The sequence below is a fragment of the Eurosta solidaginis genome, chromosome 2, assembly GCF_040869045.1.
Source record: "Eurosta solidaginis isolate ZX-2024a chromosome 2, ASM4086904v1, whole genome shotgun sequence".
Lineage (NCBI taxonomy): Eukaryota > Metazoa > Arthropoda > Insecta > Diptera > Tephritidae > Eurosta > Eurosta solidaginis.
Window position 1 is genome coordinate 171,132,487 of NC_090320.1, and position 22,420 is coordinate 171,154,906.

General features: G+C 40.4%; 2 protein-coding genes across 2 annotated transcripts in view; one reads left to right on the forward strand and one right to left on the reverse strand.

The window, feature by feature from the left end:
* LOC137240324 (reticulon-4-interacting protein 1 homolog, mitochondrial-like) overlaps positions 1-22,420 on the forward strand; it is a 173,084-nt gene that overhangs the window by 119,903 nt on the left and 30,761 nt on the right. The gene's annotated exons all lie outside the window — the stretch shown is intronic.
* On the reverse strand, positions 18,676-19,421 carry LOC137240030 (uncharacterized). Its single transcript, XM_067765909.1, is given in 2 exon segments — positions 18,676-19,300; positions 19,381-19,421. Coding segments are annotated over 2 exon segments (666 nt in total).

Below are 22,420 nucleotides of genomic sequence, written 5' to 3' on the forward strand. Positions count from 1 at the left end.
GGTATATGTAAAAAGCAAAATAAGAAAAACTCAGTAGCTAGATACAGTGGGCACGCATATCGATTTTACCTCTCAAATAATTTTTTTCGGCATTACATTTGTATATCGCTCTAAAATTATTTAATCCCTCTTATATCGATACAGTTCTTGCCTTGCTGTTTATCATAGCATAAACCACCACAGTTTTCTTATTTATCCCCATTTAAATTAATACAAAACGCAAAAAATATTTTTAAATCTCCATACTTGCGTATACATACATACGGATATACAAAAGAAAGAAAACGACATAAGCGGTGAAATAAAATCTCGTGCACAGTGGTACAAGAGCGGTGCACTTTTCTCGTATTAAATTTGCGCGCTATAAATTATCAATCCCCATTAAGAATTTCGATAAGCTACTAGTTTCTCTCTCCTCAAAGCCTCTACAGTCCAACAAATCGAAGTTAAATAAGACTCCTCTAAGTCACACCGAAAAAACAAAAAAATTTTTAAGAATATCTCATACGAATTAATTTCTCGTATCAAAAATTATAATAATTTACCCCTAGATACTTGTTAATACGTATATATATATATATATATATATATATATATATATATATATATATATATATATATATATATATATATATATATATATCTTATAATTTTCCCACGTATATTTAAACCACCCTCATATACATATTAAATATATTAAATATAGTTCAAAAGCAGCACATTGGTCACATTTGCTCAGTCCCACCCTCAAATAAATTTAACTTAAAAACTTTTTTTGGTTTTGAAAATTATTCTCGCTTGCTATTTAACGTGAAGATTTAAACGTAACTACCTCACACATAGTTAAAAGCAAATACTCTCTCTTCAAAAAATATAAAAGTCTTCTCTCCAAGTTAAATTTTATCAAGTCTCAACTCCAAGTGTAATAAACAAGAAGTAAACATGAGTGATGATGAAAAGAGGCAAAGTAGCTCTAAAACTCAAGGAGCTTAACAATTTAAATTCTCGTCTGCCTCTAAAAAGTTCATTACCGACACGGATATTTTCATGGACTATTGTGCTCGGTTTAAATCAACCTCCCTCCAAGATAATACTGAGTCGTCCCTTACTGTTAAGAACTCGAATATCGACAAACTGTGGAATAGAGTCCAAAAAACATTCGACAAAGTGGTAGAAACCGAGGATCAGGACATGCCCGAATATTTTGCCAAATCTGACGATAGCAAATACATGACCTGCGTCGTGACTTATGAGGACACAAAGGCTCAGATTGAGGACCAGCTCCAGTTGCTTAAACAAGCAAATGCCCCCGCGCCCCCTACCGGCACAATAGGTCCATCTGAAAACTCCGGTATTTCGCTAATAATCCCTCCCTGCGATACCGAAATATTTTATGGTGGTTATGAAAAATGGCCCTCATTTCGTGACATGTTCACAACTGTTTACATTAACCATCCCAAACTCTCCCAAGCGCAAAAATTGTATCACCTCAGATACAAAACCCAAGGAAAGGCAGCTAAAATAGTCAACCAATTTCCCTTGACTGATGACAACTTTGCCTTAGCGTGGTAAGCCCTAAAGTCCCGATATAAGAACAGATGAGTTCTCGAGATAATCAAATACGGGCCCTGATGAACTTAAAAACGATCATCACGGAAAACAGTGAATACATTCATAGGTTGCAATCGTCGGTAAATAATTTCCTTCAAATTCTCGCCACGCAACAAGTCTCCACAGATAACTGGGACCCCATACTTATTTATCTTGTTACCTCTAAACTCCCAGAAAATACAGTCACGTTGTGGGAGCAATCTCTAACCTCAAGAAGAGAACTTCCCAACTGGTCTCAAATCGACCAGTTTCTCACAACTCGATACGAAGTGATAGAAAGAGTTGATCAATGGCGCCCAAGTAAAAGCAAATTCGTGCCCCCTCAAACTAGGCCGCCATTTAAACCCCAACAGGCACATTCGTTTCCAAATAAATCGACCTCCCCCAGTCTCATATGACAGAGCAGCGGACAATGTACAAGTGCGCTATGTGTAAAACCTTATCTCACCGCTTATAAGTTGCTTCAAATTTAAAAAGCTGTCGACCTCTGATCGCAGACGGTTTGTGAGAGAAAACAATACGTGTTTCAATTGCCTCTCTCAGTCACACATATTGAAAGACTGTTACAGTACCCAAACATGCAATCAATGTCAAGATCGGCACAACTCACACGTCTCAAGTGCCGAAAAGATAACCCTCCCGACTGCAAAAGACAGTCTCACAAGCCGCGACCACGAATTCCACAGTCTCACCCGGTAATACTCCCGATAAAGCGAGTCCCCTGAATGAAAGCCCTTCAGGCTCGCAGAAAAGCCAAGTCCAGTCGTTTTATTCCGAAAACGATTGTGAAATAATTTTACCCACGGCTATCGTACCCGTAGAGCATAAAGGAGAAATTTTTAAACTAAGAGCTCTTGTAGATCAGGGATCTGAACGAACCTTTATCTCTACCAGAGCCCAAGATAGACTCAAACTCCCATTCAAACCCTCTAGATTTGAAATATCAGGAATGGGCGGCAAGGTAGTTCAGACCTCAAACAAATTGTGCTCTCTGACTTTGGTATCCCCTGATTTTAAAACCAGAATAAGTGCAGAGGCAATAGTATTACCCCGGCTAACAAAAATGCTCCCCTCGCTTAAGCTCACTAGCGAGCTCCAAGCAAAATGGGCACACCCCAACCTCGCAGACTCGAACTGTCACTCCCCCTCGCAAATAGATCTCGTTCTAGGCAGTGATGTAATACCGCAAATCATCCAAAATGGCTTTGAGAAATTTTCCCCCCATCCCCATCTCTAGCGCAGAAAACCATTTTTGGATGGATTCTGAGCGGTAGAGCCCCTGTGATGGTCAACTCTTTCTGCATGCAATTGTCAGAAGTGACGAACGAAGATCCTAACTCTCTATTGCGAAAATTCTGGGAATTGGAAGAAGTTCCCACCAAACCCCAGATAACCCCAGAAGACGAGTTTTTTGAGAATTTCTACGCAGCCACAACCTCACGCGATAATAACGGTCGTTACATCGTCAGGCTGCCGTTTAAACCCAGCTTCCCAGAGTCAATCTCACTATCCCACTCTCGGTCTTCAGCTCTAAGCCAGTTTCTTGGAATGGAGAGAAGTCTGCAGAAGAAAGGGGATCTAAAGACTCAATATGATAGTGTCCTAGAAGAATACCTCACCCTCGATCACATGGAAGAAACCGGCTCCTATGAAAAATTTGACGGAGGTAAATGCTTCTCATTTTATCTTCCCCATCACGCAGTTATTAAGCCCGAGAAAAAGACATCAAAGGTGCGGGTCGTGTTTAACGCCTCAAAGAAGTCGGCATCTGGACATGCGCTTAACGACGTTCTTTATACAGGCCCTACCCTCCAACCCGATCTGATGCTTCTGATTCTCAAGTGCCGTACATACCAATTTGTTTTCAACGGAGACATAGAGAAAATGTACCGTCAAATTCTCATGCACGAGGACGACAGAGACTACTAGCGGATCGCCTTTCGGTCATCTCCACGCGATCCCATAAAGGACTACCAGCTTAAAACAGTCACCATTGGCGTAAACTGTGCCCCCTACCTCGCCATACGCACAATTCACCAACTAGCCAAAGATGTGGAAGAAACCTTCCCGAAAGCCACACCTGTCTTGACGAAAGAAACATATGTAGATGACATTCTCTCTGGCAGTCATGAAATTCTATCGGCTTAAAAAATCTCTCTCGCAAGTCATCCAAGTGCTAGCGTTAGCAGGATTTCCATTACGGAAAATAACAGCCAATCACCCCAGTATTATAAAAAACGTCAAAGAAGAGGACTTGCTAGACACAAATCTTTTGGAATTCGAGAAAGCAAGTAACACCAAAACTCTCGGCATACAGTGGAACGCCCTGACCGACACGTTTTCGTATACAGTGGACTCAGGACCCCTCTCGTCCGCTAGTACAAAGCGACAAATTCTCTCCTCGGTCGCACCCCGCAGGGTGGCTTACGCCGATTATGATTCAGGCCAAGATTTTACTCCAAGAGTTATGGATAGACGGAACTGGCTGGGACGAACCATTGAAGCCCCTCCGCTTCATTAAATGGACGCAGTTCGCAAAAAAATTACCCAACATCTCAGACGTAAAGATACCTCGATGGGTTGACTACATCCCGAACCAGTAGGTTGAACTGCATGGTTTCTGCGATGCGTCAGAAAAGGCATATTGCGCCACTATATATCTGCGAACAACCCACGGTGCCACCACGTCGTCCCACCTTCTGGTCGCTAAAGGCAAGGTTACCCCTCTTCGCACTACCAGTCTTCCAAGACTAGAACTGTGTGCAGCTCTACTCCTTGCCCGACTAAACGCCGTCGTACAGTCCCATCTCGAACTCTCTATTAAAAACCTTTACATGTGGTCTGACTCGGAGATTGTTTTAGCATGGCTCGAAAAGCCTACCACGCTTGGAAAATCTTCGTATCCAATCGAACAGCTGAAATTATGGATCTCGTCGGAAGCGCCTCCAGGAAGCATGTAGGCAGTCGCGACAATTCAGCAGATATGGGCACAAGAGGATGCACCCCTGGACTTGGCAAATTCTTCGCTGTGGTGGAATGGCCCTGCGTGGCTGACCCAGCCCCCCGAAGCCTGGCCAAAACCATCTACCCGCAGCATCAACCTGCCGCAAATACGCAGAGTCGAAGCGCTAATTTCAGCTGAGGATGGCCCCTATGTATTGGATCGATTTTCCTCGCGCTCTCAGGGTCATGGCATATGCTTTTAGGTTCCTTAATAATCTCAAGGGCCGAGTTCGAGGTATTAAACCCGCTTACACTCCCTCTCTGTCTCATGAAGATCTCCGCAAAACGAAAAATAAACTTGTGACGTTAACGCAAACCCGATAGTTTCCTCGCAAACGAGCATGCTTGGAAAATGCAAAACCAATTGATAAAAGAAGCTCTCTACTAAACCTCAACCCATACTTCGATGAAAACGTACTCCTCAGGGTTCATGGTAGATTAGTTCATTCGACGTTCACTTGCAATGAAAAACATCCCGTTATTATCCCAAAAAAAATCTAGATTCGTTGTCCTCTATATACAGTACCTCCATGAACTTCTTCTTCACGTCGAAATACGGCTCATTCAGCAATGCCTCAGACAGGATCTCTATATTCCACGACTTAAACCCCTCAAAACCTGAATTTTATATTGAATTTGAACATTTACCTTATTTATAACTACTGTAGATAGATAGATAGATATATGTTGTGAGGTTAAGCACTGCGACCTATTGGTCTATTGTGCCCTCATTCTCTTTACAACACTTCATCCAAGCCGAGTTCTCTGAGAAAATCCAGAATAGTTCTCGGCTTCAGAGAGTGTATGTGACTATTTTCTAGTTTGGATGATCCTAGGATCCTAAGTCTTCGTCTCGCGACTGCCTCACATTCCTTCAGGATGTGTTCTGCAGACTCATCTTCGACATCTCAGAATCGACAGAGGCTACAAGCTGATATGCCCAATTTATGCATATGGCTCTTTAGCCTACAGTGATCTGTGAGTATACCTGTTGAAATCCTAAGGCTCCTTTTTGGGAGGTTAATCATAGCCTTATATCGCTTCGAGTTGTACCCTCCTATTAGTGCCTTTGCCTGCCGAAGTCCTAGACTTTCGCGCCAGTGTTGTTCTCTAAGGCACGCCTCCTTTTGTCTAAAGTCCTCCCTTATTGTATGTGACCTTATTGGCACCATAGGCTCGGGTCCTATTGGCTTTCCGGCCGCTGCCAACCTGGCAAGCTCGTTCGCTCGCTCGTTACCATCTACTCCTCTGTGTCCAGGTACCCATGCCAGAAGGATGGTGTTATTGACTCCTAGATTGTTTAACCTCTCCACGCATTCAAGGACTGTTGATGATTTATTCTCAACTGAAGCTTGACTGTCGCTGAGTATAGCGATTTTCTCGTTGGTATATCCCCGTTGTAAGTTTATCTCTGCACACCGGCTTATGGCGACAACTTCGGCTTGGAAGATGCTCGGATATTTCCGAGTGGTAGGGATATTTTGGTTCGGGGCACGAAGATCCCCGCTCCTATGCCCTCCGGTGTCTTCGAGCCATCGGTGTACCATACTATAGTGTGTTCCTGGTGAAGCGCTTCAATCCTAGAGGTGTCACTTACATTTGTTCCCCAGCTCTATTTTGAAGCGCTTCTCAAACTTAATTATCTTCCTCGTATCATCTCTGGGAAGTTGGATAAGTGGAAGCTGCTCCTGCAGCTTCGCCATGCTCCGTGACTGTATCACTTTGCCTCTTCCGCATCCCTCTTTAGCTATGTTTACTTAAGTACTCCTGGCTGCCTGCTCAATTATTATATGTAGAGGCGTTAACTCAAGCAGCACTTCTAATGCTGCCGTCGGGCATGTTCGCATGGCTCCCGTGATGCAGACACACGCTAAGCGTTGAAGCTTCGTGAACGATTTTTGTACGGTCACCATGGTTCTTCTTGATGCCCACGCAACTGCTCCGTACACTATGATAGGTCTCACTATCATAGTGTACATCCATCTTAAGATCTTTGGGCTGCATCCCCCAGGATCTCTTGTGGCCTTTGATATGGTGTTGTCAACGTGTTTCTTCCATAAGAGCTTAGAGTCAAACGTGACTCCCAAGTATTTCACCTCAGACGTGTACTCCATCTGGACTCTATCCATTGTGATTTGCCTAATCCCTTCCAGTTTTCTTCTCCTGGTGAAGGGCACAATGGATGTCTTGTTAGGGTTGATGCTTAGCCCTACCTCAGTACACCATTCTTTCGTTAACCTCAATGCCCTTTGCATTATGTCGCAAAGGGTGCTCTCAAATTTGCCCCTTACAATAATAACAATATCATCCGCCGCCCCCTGACATCGGATTCCTTTGTCTGAGAGCCTCTGTAGAAGTTCATCTACTACCAGGCTCCACAGCAGGGGTGACAGGACGCCCCCTTGTGGACATACTTTCGTTGTTTTAATCTCTACTGTACCGTCCCCACTTGAGGTTTCGGCAATCCTCGTAAGGCGTTTATCCACATACAGATTGGACGTTGTATCTCTCTTCTCTCGAGTACCCGATTCACACTTTCGTGTGTCGTGTTGTCGAAAGCCCCCTCTATGTCCAAATATGCGCATAGAGTTATCCCCACGTCAGTTAAATTGGTAACTCTCGAAAATATCTTGAAGTCATCGGCATATAGCAAAAAGTAACTGAACTTAAAGCATGAGGAAATATCATTTATAAACAACACAAAGAGCAATGGACCAAGAATGCTACCCTGTGGGACACCCGATGTCGCAACATACGAATAAGAGGAGGCATTATCAACCATAACCACGCATGGTCTATGACGTAAGTACGACTTAAGCCAATTCAAAAATCCAGAATGAAAGCCAAGACACTCAAGCTTCGCAATCAGAATCCTATGAGACACTTTGTCAAAGGCTTTCGAAAAATCCGTGTAGACACAGTCTACCTGACATCTGCTAGAAAAAGCCGATATACAATACTCACTAAACACTGCCAAATTTGAAACAGTAGAGCGCCCCGGAATAAAACCATGCTGGTTTGGAACAATTAAACTTTTGACTGAAAAATACATTTTGTCCTTAATAATACATTCAAGTAGCTTTGAAACAGTAGATAGTTTGGAAATTGGTCTATAATTGCTTTCATTGTTTTTGCTACCACTTTTAAAAACCGGGGTTATGGATGCCAATTTCCAAGCATCTATAAATACACCCGTGGATAGCGATCTGTTAAAGATAGTTAGTAAAGGGAATATCAAAGCTGGACAATTCAATAATAACACTGCAGATATTCCATCTACGTCAGTACGTGAGGAAGGCTTCAATTTCGAAATACCATTAGCAACATCATATGTGAGAAGAAGCGACCCAAAACCTGACGATAAATTTGCATCAGAAGAAAAATTGAGATCAAGGTCTGACTCAGAATAATTGTTATCAAAATTATACTTGAATAAGTCGGCAAACAAATTTGCCACATCTACAGGAGTATGAGCTGATTTGTCATTAAGAAAAATGGTTTATGGTATTATAAAACAGGACTTTTTCGACTTCAAAAAGTTCCAAAAGGTCTTGGGATTAGAGTTGATGCTATGTTCGCTATTAAGAATATAATTTCTATGCAAAAACTTATCCCTACAGTTAAACTTTTTCAGCAAACGCTTGTAGGTATTATAATGGCATTGACTGTTGGTTGCCTTATAAAAATAAATAAATAAATACTTATCTTCTTCTTGTAAAATTTATTGCGAAGATTTTTTAACTTCTTCAAACGATAGTTATACCAAGGTAACTTATATGGCTTGCTTTTTATCTTAGGAATATTGGTAGAACAAATAGCTAACAAAATTTCTTTGAATTTGTAAAAACTGGCAGAAACATCTAAGTCATCCAAAGAGTCACCCCAGTTAACATCTGAACAAATAATATTTAGATGATCAAAATCGCAACGAGCATAATTAAAAGCCATTTCCTTTTCCGGAGAAATCTGTGCAAAGTGATAAAACTTAATTTTCAGAACCAGAGCAACATGATGCAACCCTGGTACCGATATTGGATCAAGACATTCAGATAGATCATGATGCAAACCATCATCAACAAAAATTATGTCTAAAATCTATCGAGCTTGTTAACATAATTGTTAATTTGACATAAATTTAAGCTAAGTAGATTATCAATAACATAAATCTCATGAAAAGAAGATAGATTATTAGGAGCAAGACCATTACATGAATAGCTGTTTGACCAGCTAACGCAACCAAGATTAAAATCACCAAAAACGCAAATCTGGTTCTCACCCAGTCTATTTTGTATAAACGTTATAATGTTATCAGCATGCGCGATATAGAGGCTGTTAGCACTAGTCGGTGGAATATACGAAGCAAATATATACAGCGAACTGGAAAAAGAAGATCCACCAATGCATACACATAGCTGATGAAGTAGTGGGTCAATATTATCCAAATTGATTAAAGAGGAACAGTATTTTTGTTGGACTGCAATGAGGACACCACCACCCTCGACAGACCAGTTCTGTCAGCGTCCCTGTCTTTACGAAATACGGCAAAAGCTTGTTATCAAAAAATTCAGCATCAAAGAAGTCGGCAGTGAGCCACGTTTCCACAATCAAAAAAACGTCATATTCCAGTTGCGAGCTAAGCGACAAAACGTCAGACTTTGTTCTAAGTCCGGAAGTATTTTGAAAGTCTATGCTGAGACTGTTATTAGCGATCGTATTGGAATCACCAATTGCATTAACAATGTTATTTGTTTGTTTTATTCCGCTTGCGAGAAATCGAAAGGGGCGAATATTTACACCAGGTGGCCATAGATCAGCTGAGAGTGGCTTAGAAAAGAGTGCGGCAGAAATTCCAAGTTTGAAGCTCACCCTATTAACGGACTCGACTGGCGTATTATTTTTTATTAAATTATTACACACGAGATCGCATTTACTTACACCCGCATATTTTACGACGTAGTCTATAATAATATCTGCGGTGACTGATGGTTGGAAAGAAGAAAGATGAACCCATCGCTTACGGCGCAACCCCAAGTTCTAGGTTAGAATTACAGCCACCAACGTTAAACTCATTCTGTGTTATCTGCGGGTGTGCATGCCCCACAGTGCGAGGTGACGTAGCAGCGGAATGAGTTTTCAAAGCATCCGAATGTAATTGCGCACATGGAGGGGCAGCGACGTTGGCAGTGATATTAGTGATATGAGTTTGCATTTTATTTGTGGCCGACGGCAAAACTGAAGAAGCAGTATGCAAAGAATGCAAAGAATGAGCGACACTAGCAGGTTGCATATGCTTATTACCACCATTCGTATTAGTTAAATTTACATTGGCAGCAACAACAGTTACCAGTATCATCAGCATCAACAGCATACACATTAGTGGCCGACGGCGAAACGGAAGAAAGAGTATGCGAAGAATGGTTCTCTCTAGTAGATTGCATATGCTGATCACTACCATTCGCGTTAGATAAATTATCGTTGGCAGCAACAGCAGCACTATTAGCGTCAACAGGTAGACAGCGGAGAACCTCTCGCGTTACTCACTGAGAGACTAGTCGAACTCTCCTTTGCTTTAGAACGGGTTAATCTGTTGTTTTTCTTGTTTTTGTCGTTATTCGCATTATTATTAATATTATTGCCATTTTCAGCCACTAGTATTGAATTTAGGAATTCATTTAAATTAAATTATAGTATAACAGTTCACACTTCGCCGCTCTGGCAACCCCATCCGTGAGTTGACAGATCGGGTTTGTGTGTACATATATACATATGATTTGTTTTGACATTTCCTTTTATATTTTATTATTCATTCGAAGAATTTAACTACCCCGGTTGTGACTTTGTTTTATCTTAAATTTTGTGTATAAAGAAATTGAAATTATAAAAAGAATACAATTTATCGAATATTCGCCAAATTTGTGAAATCGTGTTACTTAATTCGTTGTCACATAAGGCAGTTCCAATCGTGCGCACTTAAGCGAAATTTATAGAAACTCCGTTTCACATAAAGTGCCTAGAATTATAAAATTCGTGCATACCCATATAAAAGGTGAACGTTACATGATCCACCAAAAGATCGAGTGCCACCGCCATCACCACCATACCCATCACCTCGCCATCACCGCCGCATTCACAGCAGCCAATCACATTCAAAAAAGGCAGCAAAATTTTGTATTGCCAGCCCCCTAAACACCTTCAGCTCTGCGTTTACGGTCACCCACATTGTTGGTACTATTTGGCTTGGTACTGCAATAACGTGCAATGTGCCCTGGCTTACCACACTTAAAGCATTTGACAGCACTATCGTGTTTCTGCTGCGTTCCTCTTAATGCTTCCAAAATTGTGTCTACCCAATCTGGCTTTTCCACTTTCACGCGATGAGCTTTATATGCTGGTTTACTCAAAAGTGAAGCAGTTTCCTGATTGAGTGCATGGGATACTGTTTCAGCAAATGTTTGCTTTGGGTTTACGTATGTAGCTCGATTCGTTTCTACGTCCCGTATGCCATTTATAAAGCTCTGGATTTTTACCCTCTCGGTGTATTCCACGGGTGCGTCCGCATTTTACAGATGGGTCAGCCTTTCGACATCCGACGCAAGCTCCTGCAAAGTCTCATTCGCTTTTTGGTAACAGTTTTGCAACTCAATTTGGTATATCTGTTTTCTATGCTCGCTTCCTTAACGTCTCTCGACAGCGGCCACCTATGCTTCATAACTGTTCCGTTCGTACTCTGGAATAGTCTGTAGGATTTCAGCTGCAGGTCCTTTCAATACCGCGAACAGTGCAGCAACTTTATCTTCAGCCTTCCAGTTGTTCTCTGCTGACGTCTTCTCAAATTGAAGCTTAAATGCCTGGAAAGGAACAGACCCGTCAAAAGATGGAGTTTTTACCTTCGGATTGCTTGCTGAAACAGCTGAGCAATATAGTTGCAGCTCCTGAATACGACCTCTTAATGTTTCAATCTCGGTATCGATTTTGTCCTCGAGTTGTAAAATTTTTGTATCTTGTGCCTCCAGCTGCGAGGATATGCGGTCCTCTTGTGCTTTCAACTGCTCAGCCAACTGTAGTGGCATATATGTTTTCTGTTCTTCCAGTTGAGATAACATTTGGGCTTCAATCTTGGATGTTATGCGTGACTCTTGGGATTCCATTTTGGATGCTAAACGTGTATCCTGTAATTCCATCTTGGATGTTAAACGTGTCTCCTGTGATTCCAGTTGCGATGACATGTTGGTGGATATTTGTGATGACATTTTGGACATTTCTGCCGATATTGCAGCCAATAAATTGTTCAGGTGTATGTTCGCCATTGTCTGCGGTGTTTCATTTTTCACCTCCAATGATCGCCATCAAGATGAAAGACATACTCTTCCACGTTAAATCCTTCTGATTCCATTGCCTCTCGTAGTCGTGCCTGAAGTTCGAGTTTATTGCCGGTTGTATTCAATCCACGGCTCTCCAACTCCTTCTGCAGTTACTGGATCTTCAATTCACTCCACTTTGCCATGTCCTGGTTGTACTCTGCAAATCTGGATATTATTCAACAATTCCTCTTCTGACACCAATTGTAACGAATTTAGTGAAACTCCGCTTACTTTACACCTTCTGCAAACGTTCGAATCGCTAAATTGTCGAATAAATAACTCCAATATTTAGTAATGCAAAACGGTCTTTATTATATTACTTTGGGAGTAGTATAATTATACTTCACAATTATACTTCACTTCGCAACTGATAGCGTGTTTAAATCAAACTGATTACTGACTACTCAGCTTGCTCTGCCTTTATACTCTCTGTTGCCTTGTCCGCATATTTCTCCAAATGTCTAGACGCTTCTCCTAGAATCTTCTACTTGGTTGCCAGCTATATGCGTGTGTATTTGTGGTTTATAGCCTCTCGCATAGCCATATGCGTGTGTATATGTGAGTACTACTTCGGCTGATGATTACATGTGTTTATGAGTATCTCTCCGTTGCCTTGCATGAATGTGTGTAGATGATGATTGATTTGTTTACGTACAGTGGCTCACAGCTTATTTCCTGCAGCTACAGAACAAAACTGTAAAGCTATATAGAAAAGAAACCAGTGACGATGTTGACGATGACGATGAAAAAAATTCAAATGCACAATTTTAATAAAAATATGCTTTTATTTGAACAAATACTTAATTTTCATGTGTTTACACGTTTGTGCTAATTATTTAATAAAAACTAAAATTATCTCAAAAACTAAGGTCACAGCTTATTTCGTCCACTACGCCCTGCCTTAGAAAAATTACTTTTTTATTAGTTTAGCACCCCGTATGATCACCTTTTTGTTAAATAACATCTTCAATATGATTTTCCATAGATGCAATTAGTTTTTGAGCAGTTTCGGGTGGTACCTTATGACTTTCTTCGACAAGAGTAGCTTTTAAATCGCTAATCTTACTAATCTGCCTTTGCCGTGTAGCCGATTCCAAAATTGACCACAAATTTCCAATGAAATTTAAGGCGAGCGATTGTGGAAGTGGATTTATGAGGTGCGGACATTTTCATATTACCCATGCCTGAATCAATCCAGGTACAATCCTGGATTTGTGTTAAGGGTATTTGTCTTCGTTATTGCGAAATGGATCACGTACGCCGAAATTAGGGACAATTTGCAAGAAACTGTTTTTTCGTAAGGTTAAATACAAATTTTTATCCATTGTGCCATCAAATAAAGTTATTTTTCCAGCTCCATAGACAGCCAAGTAGGCCCAAAACGATCACACTTCCACCGCCATACCATACAGTTGCCCTCAATTTTTTATTTTTGAGCTCTGAAATTGCTTTTAGAGCTCTGTATTTGCTTTACACCTCACTTAGATCATGCCATATAAGCCAAATATATAAAAATTTTATTCAGATGTGATAAGTGCGGTGTTAAGCAATTTCAGAGGTCAAAAATAAAAAATTGAGGGTAACTGTATGGTATGGCGGTGGAAGTGTGATGATTTTGCGCCTACTTGGCTGCCTCTGGAGTTGGAAAAATAACTTTCTTTGATAGCACAATGGACAAAAATTTGTATTTGACCTTACGAGAAGACAATTTGTTGCAAATTGTCCCTAATTTCGGTGTACGTGATCCATTTGGCAATAACCAAGACAAATACCCTTAACACAAATCCTGTTCAATTTGTATGCTTCTGTTATTTAACTGTAATCCGTAAATAAAGATAAATGTTAGCTAGGAGCAAAATGCAGGGGGTCAATTCACGTTCGATGAAGTGATGAAGTGAAAAAAATGTTAGGCGATTCCTGTTCTTTGCAATACTCGTTGTGAAAATCTAATAACGAGCACTGTGGTGAGTAAAAAAAATGATATTTTCTGTAAAAAAAAAATTATTAATAAGAGTAGTAAATATTTTCTACTTTTCAATAAGAAAAGAAGAAAATGCCCAATATTCGCCTTTTGATTTCTTTGAATTCTCATCTCGAATATCAAAGCTATGTGCATTTATTACCATTTATTATTTAAATCTACAATGGAGGGAGGAAAGAGGATAGAGAGAAGGATGAAAATAGGGAGAGGGAGAATGAGAAGTAGAGGGAAAGTAGGGACAGACGAACGGTGAGGAAGAGTGTGGAAGGAGATGGCGGCGTGTGGGAGAGGAGTGGAAAAAAGGAAAAGGAGAAGAAAAGTAACAGGCGAAGGAAAAGGAGAGAGTAGAGGAGAGGGGGGAGACACTGCAGTAGATGGATACATAGATATGTTGTGAGGTTAAGTACTGCGACCTATTGGATTATTGTGTCCGCATTCTCTTCACAACACCTCGCCAAAACCGAGTTCTCTGAGAAAATTCAGAATGGTTCTCGGCTTCGAAGAGTGTATGTGACTGCTTTCTATTTTTGGTGATCCTAGGATCCTAAGTCTTCTTCTGACGACTGCAACCCATTCCATCAGGATGTGTTCTTCAGTCTCATCTTCGCGATCACAGAATCGACAGTGGCTACTAGACGATATACCTAGTTTATGCATGCGGCTCTTTAGCCTGCAGTGACCTGTGAGTATGCCTTTTAAAATTCTACGGCTGCTTTTTGGGAGGTTAATCATGGCTTTATATCGCTTTGAGTTGTACCCTCCTATCCTGGACTTTCGCGCCAGTGTTGTTCTCTGAGGCACGCTTCTTTTTGCCTGAACTCTTCCCTAATTGTGTGTGACCCTATCGGCATGATGGGCTCGGGTCCTATTGGCTTTTCAGCCGCCGTCAACCCGGCAAGTTCGTTACCATCCACTCCTCTGTCCCCAGGTGAAAAAGAAGGAGGGAAAAATGAGGTTTTGCTTGGACCACCGCATCGGATTAAAAAACATACAGAATTGGTATGTACCCAAATGGTGAATAAAGGAATAGCAAACAAAAAGGCAATACTTCAGGCGCGGATCTACGGGGGGGGGGGGGGGGGGGGGAATATGGGACATCCCTGATATACAATACTCACTAAACACTGCCAAATTTGAAACAGTAGAGCGCCCCGGAATAAAACCATGCTGGTTTGGAACAATTAAACTTTTGACTGAAAAATACATTTTGTCCTTAATAATACTTTCAAGTAGCTTTGAAACAGTAGATAGTTTGGAAATTGGTCTATAATTGCTTACATTGTTTTTGCTACCACTTTTAAAAACCGGGGTTATGGATGCCAATATCCAAGCATCTATAAATACACCCGTGGATAGCGATCTGTTAAAGATAGTTAGTAAAGGGAATATCAAAGCTGGACAATTCAATAATAACATTGCAGATATTCCATCTACGTCCGTACGTGAGGAAGGCTTCAATTTCGAAATACCATTAGCAACATCTTCATATGTGAGAAGAAGTGACCCAAAACCTGACGATAAATTTGCATCAGAAGAAAAATTGAGATCAAGGTCTGACTCAGAATAATTGTTATCAAAATTAGACTTGAATAAGTCGGCAAACAAATTTGCCACATCTACAGGAGTATGAGCTGATTTGTCATTAAGAAAAATGGTTTATGGTATTATAAAACAGGACTTTTTCGACTTCAAAAAGTTCCAAAAGGTCTTGGGATTAGAGTTGATGCTATGTTCGATATTAAGAATATAATTTCTATGCAAAAACTTATCCAGACAGTTAAACTCTTTCAGCAAACGCTTGTAGGTATTATAATGGCATTGACTGTTGGTTGCCTTATAAAAATAAATAAATAAATAAATACTTATACTTCTTGTAAAATTTATTGCGAAGATTTGTTAACTTCTTCAAACGATAGTTATACCAACGTAACTTATATGGCTTGCTTTTTATCTTAGGAATATTGGTAGAACAAATAGCTAACAAAATTTCTTTGAATTTGTAAAAACTGGCAGAAACATCTAAGTCATCCAAAGGGTCACCCCAGTTAACATCTGAACAAATAATATTTAGATGATCAAAATCGCAACGAGCATAATTAAAAGCCATTTCCTTTTCCGGAGAAATCTGTGCAAAGTGATAAAACTTAATTTTCAGAACCAGAGCAACATGATGCAACCCTGGTACCGATATTGGATCAAGACATTCAGATAGATCATGATGCAAACCATCATCAACAAAAATTATATCTAAAATCTATCGAGCTTGTTAACATAATTGTTAATTTGACATAAATTTAAGCTAAGTAGATTATCAATAACATAAGTCTCATGAAAAGAAGATAGATTATTAGGAGCAAGACCATTACATGAATAGCTGTTTGACCAGCTAACGCAACCAAGATTAAAATCACCAAAAACGCAAATCTGGTTCTCACCCAGTCTATTGTGTACAAACGTTATAATGTTATCAGCATGCGCGATATAGAGGCTGTTAGCACTAGTCGGTGGAATATACGAAGCAAATATATACAGCGAACTGGAAAAAGAAGATCCACCAATGCATACACATAGCTGATCAAGTAGTGGGTCAACATTATCCAAATTGATTAAAGAGGAATAGTATTTTTGTTGGACTGCAATGAGGACACCACCACCCTCGACCGACCAGTTCTGTCAGCGTCCCTGTCTTTACGAAATACGGCAAAAGCTTGTTATCAAAAAATTCAGCATCAAAGAAGTCGGCAGTGAGCCACGTTTCCACAATCAAAAAAACGTCATATTCCAGTTGCGAGCTAAGCGACAAGACGTCAGACTTTGTTCTAAGTCCGGAAGTATTTTGAAAGTCTATGCTGAGACTGTTATTAGCGATCGTATTGGAATCACCAATTGCATTAACAATGTTATTTGTTTGTTTTATTCCGCTTGCGAGAAATCGAAAGGGGCGAATATTTACACCAGGTGGCCATAGATCAGCTGAGAGTGGCTTAGAAAAAAGTGCGGCAGAAATTCCAAGTTTGAAGCTCACCCTATTAACGGACTCGACTGGCGTATTATTTTTTATTAAATTATTACACACGAGATCGCATTTACTTACACCCGCATATTTTACGACGTAGTCTATAATAATATCTGCGGTGACTGATGGTTGGAAAGAAGAAAGATGAACCCATCGCTTACGGCGCAACCCCAAGTTCTAGGTTAGAATTACAGCCACCAACGTTAAACTCATTCTGTGTTATCTGCGGGTGTGCATGCCCCACAGTGCGAGGTGACGTAGCAGCGGAATGAGTTTTCAAAGCATCCGAATGTAATTGCGCACATGGAGGGGCAGCGACGTTGGCAGTGATATTAGTGATATGAGTTTGCATTTTATTTGTGGCCGACGGCAAAACTGAAGAAGCAGTATGCAAAGAATGCAAAGAATGAGCGACACTAGCAGGTTGCATATGCTTATTACCACCATTCGTATTAGTTAAATTTACATTGGCAGCAACAACAGTTACCAGTATCATCAGCATCAACAGCATACACATTAGTGGCCGACGGCGAAACGGAAGAAAGAGTATGCGAAGAATGGTTCTCTCTAGTAGATTGCATATGCTGATCACTACCATTCGCGTTAGATAAATTATCGTTGGCAGCAACAGCAGCACTATTAGCGTCAACAGGTAGACAGCGGAGAACCTCTCGCGTTACTCACTGAGAGACTAGTCGAACTCTCCTTTGCTTTAGAACGGGTTAATCTGTTGTTTTTCTTGTTTTTGTCGTTATTCGCATTATTATTAATATTATTGCCATTTTCAGCCACTAGTATTGAATTTAGGAATTCATTTAAATTAAATTATAGTATAACAGTTCACACTTCGCCGCTCTGGCAACCCCATCCGTGAGTTGACAGATCGGGTTTGTGTGTACATATATACATATGATTTGTTTTGACATTTCCTTTTATATTTTATTATTCATTCGAAGAATTTAACTACCCCGGTTGTGACTTTGTTTTATCTTAAATTTTGTGTATAAAGAAATTGAAATTATAAAAAGAATACAATTTATCGAATATTCGCCAAATTTGTGAAATCGTGTTACTTAATTCGTTGTCACATAAGGCAGTTCCAATCGTGCGCACTTAAGCGAAATTTATAGAAACTCCGTTTCACATAAAGTGCCTAGAATTATAAAATTCGTGCATACCCATATAAAAGGTGAACGTTACATGATCCACCAAAAGATCGAGTGCCACCGCCATCACCACCATACCCATCACATCGCCATCACCGCCGCATTCACAGCAGCCAATCACATTCAAAAAAGGCAGCAAAATTTTGTATTGCCAGCCCCCTAAACACCTTCAGCTCTGCGTTTACGGTCACCTACATTGTTGGTACTATTTGGCTTGGTACTGCAATAACGTGCAATGTGCCCTGGCTTACCACACTTAAAGCATTTGACAGCACTATCGTGTTTCTGCTGCGTTCCTCTTAATGCTTCCAAAATTGTGTCTACCCAATCTGGCTTTTCCACTTTCACGCGATGAGCTTTATATGCTGGTTTACTCAAAAGTGAAGCAGTTTCCTGATTCAGTGCATGGGATACTGTTTCAGCAAATGTTTGCTTTGGGTTTACGTATGTAGCTCGATTCGTTTCTACGTCCCGTATGCCATTTATAAAGCTCTGGATTTTTACCCTCTCGGTGTATTCCACGGGTGCGTCCGCATTTTACAGATGGGTCAGCCTTTCGACATCCGACGCAAGCTCCTGCAAAGTCTCATTCGCTTTTTGGTAACAGTTTTGCAACTCAATTTGGTATATCTGTTTTCTATGCTCGCTTCCTTAACGTCTCTCGACAGCGGCCACCTATGCTTCATAACTGTTCCGTTCGTACTCTGGAATAGTCTGTAGGATTTCAGCTGCAGGTCCTTTCAATACCACGAACAGTGCAGCAACTTTATCTTCAGCCTTCCAGTTGTTCTCTGCTGACGTCTTCTCAAATTGAAGCTTAAATGCCTGGAAAGGAACAGACCCGTCAAAAGATGGAGTTTTTACCTTCGGATTGCTTGCTGAAACAGCTGAGCAATATAGTTGCAGCTCCTGAACACGACCTCTTAATGTTTCAATCTCGGTATCGATTTTGTCCTCGAGTTGTAAAATTTTTGTATCTTGTGCCTCCAGCTGCGAGGATATGCGGTCCTCTTGTGCTTTCAACTGCTCAGCCAACTGTGGTGGCATATATGTTTTCTGTTCTTCCAGTTGAGATAACATTTGGGCTTCAATTTTGGATGTTATGCGTGACTCTTGGGATTCCATTTTGGATGCTAAACGTGTATCCTGCGATTCCATTTGGATATTAAACGTGTCTCCTGTGATTCCAGTTGCGATGACATGTTGGTGGATATTTGTGAGAACATTTTGGACATTTCTGCCGATATTGCAGCCAATATCATGTTCAGGTCTATGTTCGCCATTGTCTGCGGTGTTTCATTTTTCACCTGCAATGATCACCATCAAGATGAAAGACATACTCTTCCACGTTAAATCCTTCTGATTCCATTGCCTCTCGTAGTCGTGCCTGAAGTTCGAGTTTATTGCCGGTTGTATTCAATCCACGGCTCTCCAACTCCTTCTGCGGTTACTGGATCTTCAATTCACTCCACTTTCTCCATGTCCTTGTTGTACTCTGCAAATCTGGAATTTATTCAACAATTCCTCTTCTGACACCAATTGTAACGAATTTAGTGAAACTCCGCTTATTTTACACCTTCTGCAAACGTTGGAATCGCTAAATTGTCGAATAAATAACTCCAATATTTAGTAATGCAAAATGGTCTTTATTAGATTACTTTAGGAGTAGTATAATTATACTTCACAATTATGCTTCACTTCGCAACTGATAGCGTGTTTAAATCAAACTGGTTACTGACTACTCAGCTTGCTCTGCCTTTATACTCTCTGTTGCCTTGTCCGCATATTTCTCCAAATGTCTAGACGCTTCTCCTAGAATCTTCTACTTGGTTGCCAGCTATATGCGTGTGTATTTGTGGTTTATAGCCTCTCGCATAGCCATATGCGTGTGTATATGTGAGTACTACTTCGGCTGATGATTACATGTGTTTATGAGTATCTCTCCGTTGCCTTGCATGAATGTGTGTAGATGATGATTGATTTGTTTACGTACAGTGGCTCACAGCTTATTTCCTGCAGCTACAGAACAAAACTGTAAAGCTATATAGAAAAGAAACCAGTGACGATGTTGACGATGACGATGAAAAAAATTCAAATGCACAATTTTAATAAAAATATGCTTTTATTTGAACAAATACTTAATTTTCATGTGTTTACACGTTTGTGCTAATTATTTAATAAAAACTAAAATTATCTCAAAAACTAAGGTCACAGCTTATTTCGTCCACTACGCCCTGCCTTAGAAAAATTACTTTTTTATTAGTTTAGCACCCCGTATGATCACCTTTTTGTTAAATAACATCTTCAATATGATTTTCCATAGATGCAATTAATTTTTGAGCAGTTTCGGGTGGTACCTTATGACTTTCTTCGACAAGAGTAGCTTTTAAATCGCTAATCTTACTAATCTGCCTTTGCCGTGTAGCCGATTCCAAAATTGACCACAAATTTCCAATGAAATTTAAGGCGAGCGATTGTGGAAGTGGATTTATGAGGTGCGGACATTTTCATATTACCCATGCCTGAATCAATCCCGGTACAATCCTGGATTTGTGTTAAGGGTATTTGTCTTCGTTATTGCGAAATGGATCACGTACGCCGAAATTAGGGACAATTTGCAAGAAACTGTTTTTTCGTAAGGTTAAATACAAATTTTTATCCATTGTGCCATCAAATAAAGTTATTTTTCCAGCTCCATAGACAGCCAAGTAGGCCCAAAACGATCACACTTCCACCGCCATACCATACAGTTGCCCTCAATTTTTTATTTTTGAGCTCTGAAATTGCTTTTAGAGCTCTGTATTTGCTTTACACCTCACTTAGATCATGCCATATAAGCCAAATATATAAAAATTTTATTCAGATGTGATAAGTGCGGTGTTAAGCAATTTCAGAGGTCAAAAATAAAAAATTGAGGGTAACTGTATGGTATGGCGGTGGAAGTGTGATGATTTTGCGCCTACTTGGCTGCCTCTGGAGTTGGAAAAATAACTTTCTTTGATAGCACAATGGACAAAAATTTGTATTTGACCTTACGAGAAGACAATTTGTTGCAAATTGTCCCTAATTTCGGTGTACGTGATCCATTTGGCAATTACCAAGACAAATACCCTTAACACAAATCCTGTTCAATTTGTATGCTTCTGTTATTTAACTGTAATCCGTAAATAAAGATAAATGTTAGCTAGGAGCAAAATGCAGGGGGTCAATTCACGTTCGATGAAGTGATGAAGTGAAAAAAATGTTAGGCGATTCCTGTTCTTTGCAATACTCGTTGTGAAAATCTAATAACGAGCACTGTGGTGAGTAAAAAAAATGATATTTTCTGTAAAAAAAAAATTATTAATAAGAGTAGTAAATATTTTCTACTTTTCAATAAGAAAAGAAGAAAATGCCCAATATTCGCCTTTTGATTTCTTTGAATTCTCATCTCGAATATCAAAGCTATGTGCATTTATTACCATTTATTATTTAAATGTACAATGGAGGGAGGAAAGAGGATAGAGAGAAGGATGAAAATAGGGAGATGGAGAATGAGAAGTAGAGGGAAAGTAGGGACAGACGAACGGTGAGGAAGAGTGTGGAAGGAGATGGCGGCGTGTGGGAGAGGAGTTGAAAAAAGGAAAAGGAGAAGAAAAGTAACAGGCGAAGGAAAAGGAGAGAGTAGAGGAGAGGGGGGAGACACTGCAGTAGATGGATACATAGATATGTTGTGAGGTTAAGTACTGCGACCTATTGGATTATTGTGTCCGCATTCTCTTCACAACACCTCGCCAAAACCGAGTTCTCTGACAAAATTCAGAATGGTTCTCGGCTTCGAAGAGTGTATGTGACTGCTTTCTATTTTTGGTGATCCTAGGATCCTAAGTCTTCTTCTGACGACTGCATCCCATTCCATCAGGATGTGTTCTTCAGTCTCATCTTCGCGATCACAGAATCGACAGTGGCTACTAGACGATATACCTAGTTTATGCATGCGGCTCTTTAGCCTGCAGTGACCTGTGAGTATGCCTTTTAAAATTCTAAGGCTGCTTTTTGGGAGGTTAATCATGGCTTTATATCGCTTTGAGTTGTACCCTCCTATCCTGGACTTTCGCGCCAGTGTTGTTCTCTGAGGCACGCTTCTTTTTGCCTGAACTCTTCCCTAATTGTGTGTGACCCTATCGGCATGATGGGCTCGGGTCCTATTGGCTTTTCAGCCGCCGTCAACCCGGCAAGTTCGTTACCATCCACTCCTCTGTCCCCAGGTGAAAAAGAAGGAGGGAAAAATGAGGTTTTGCTT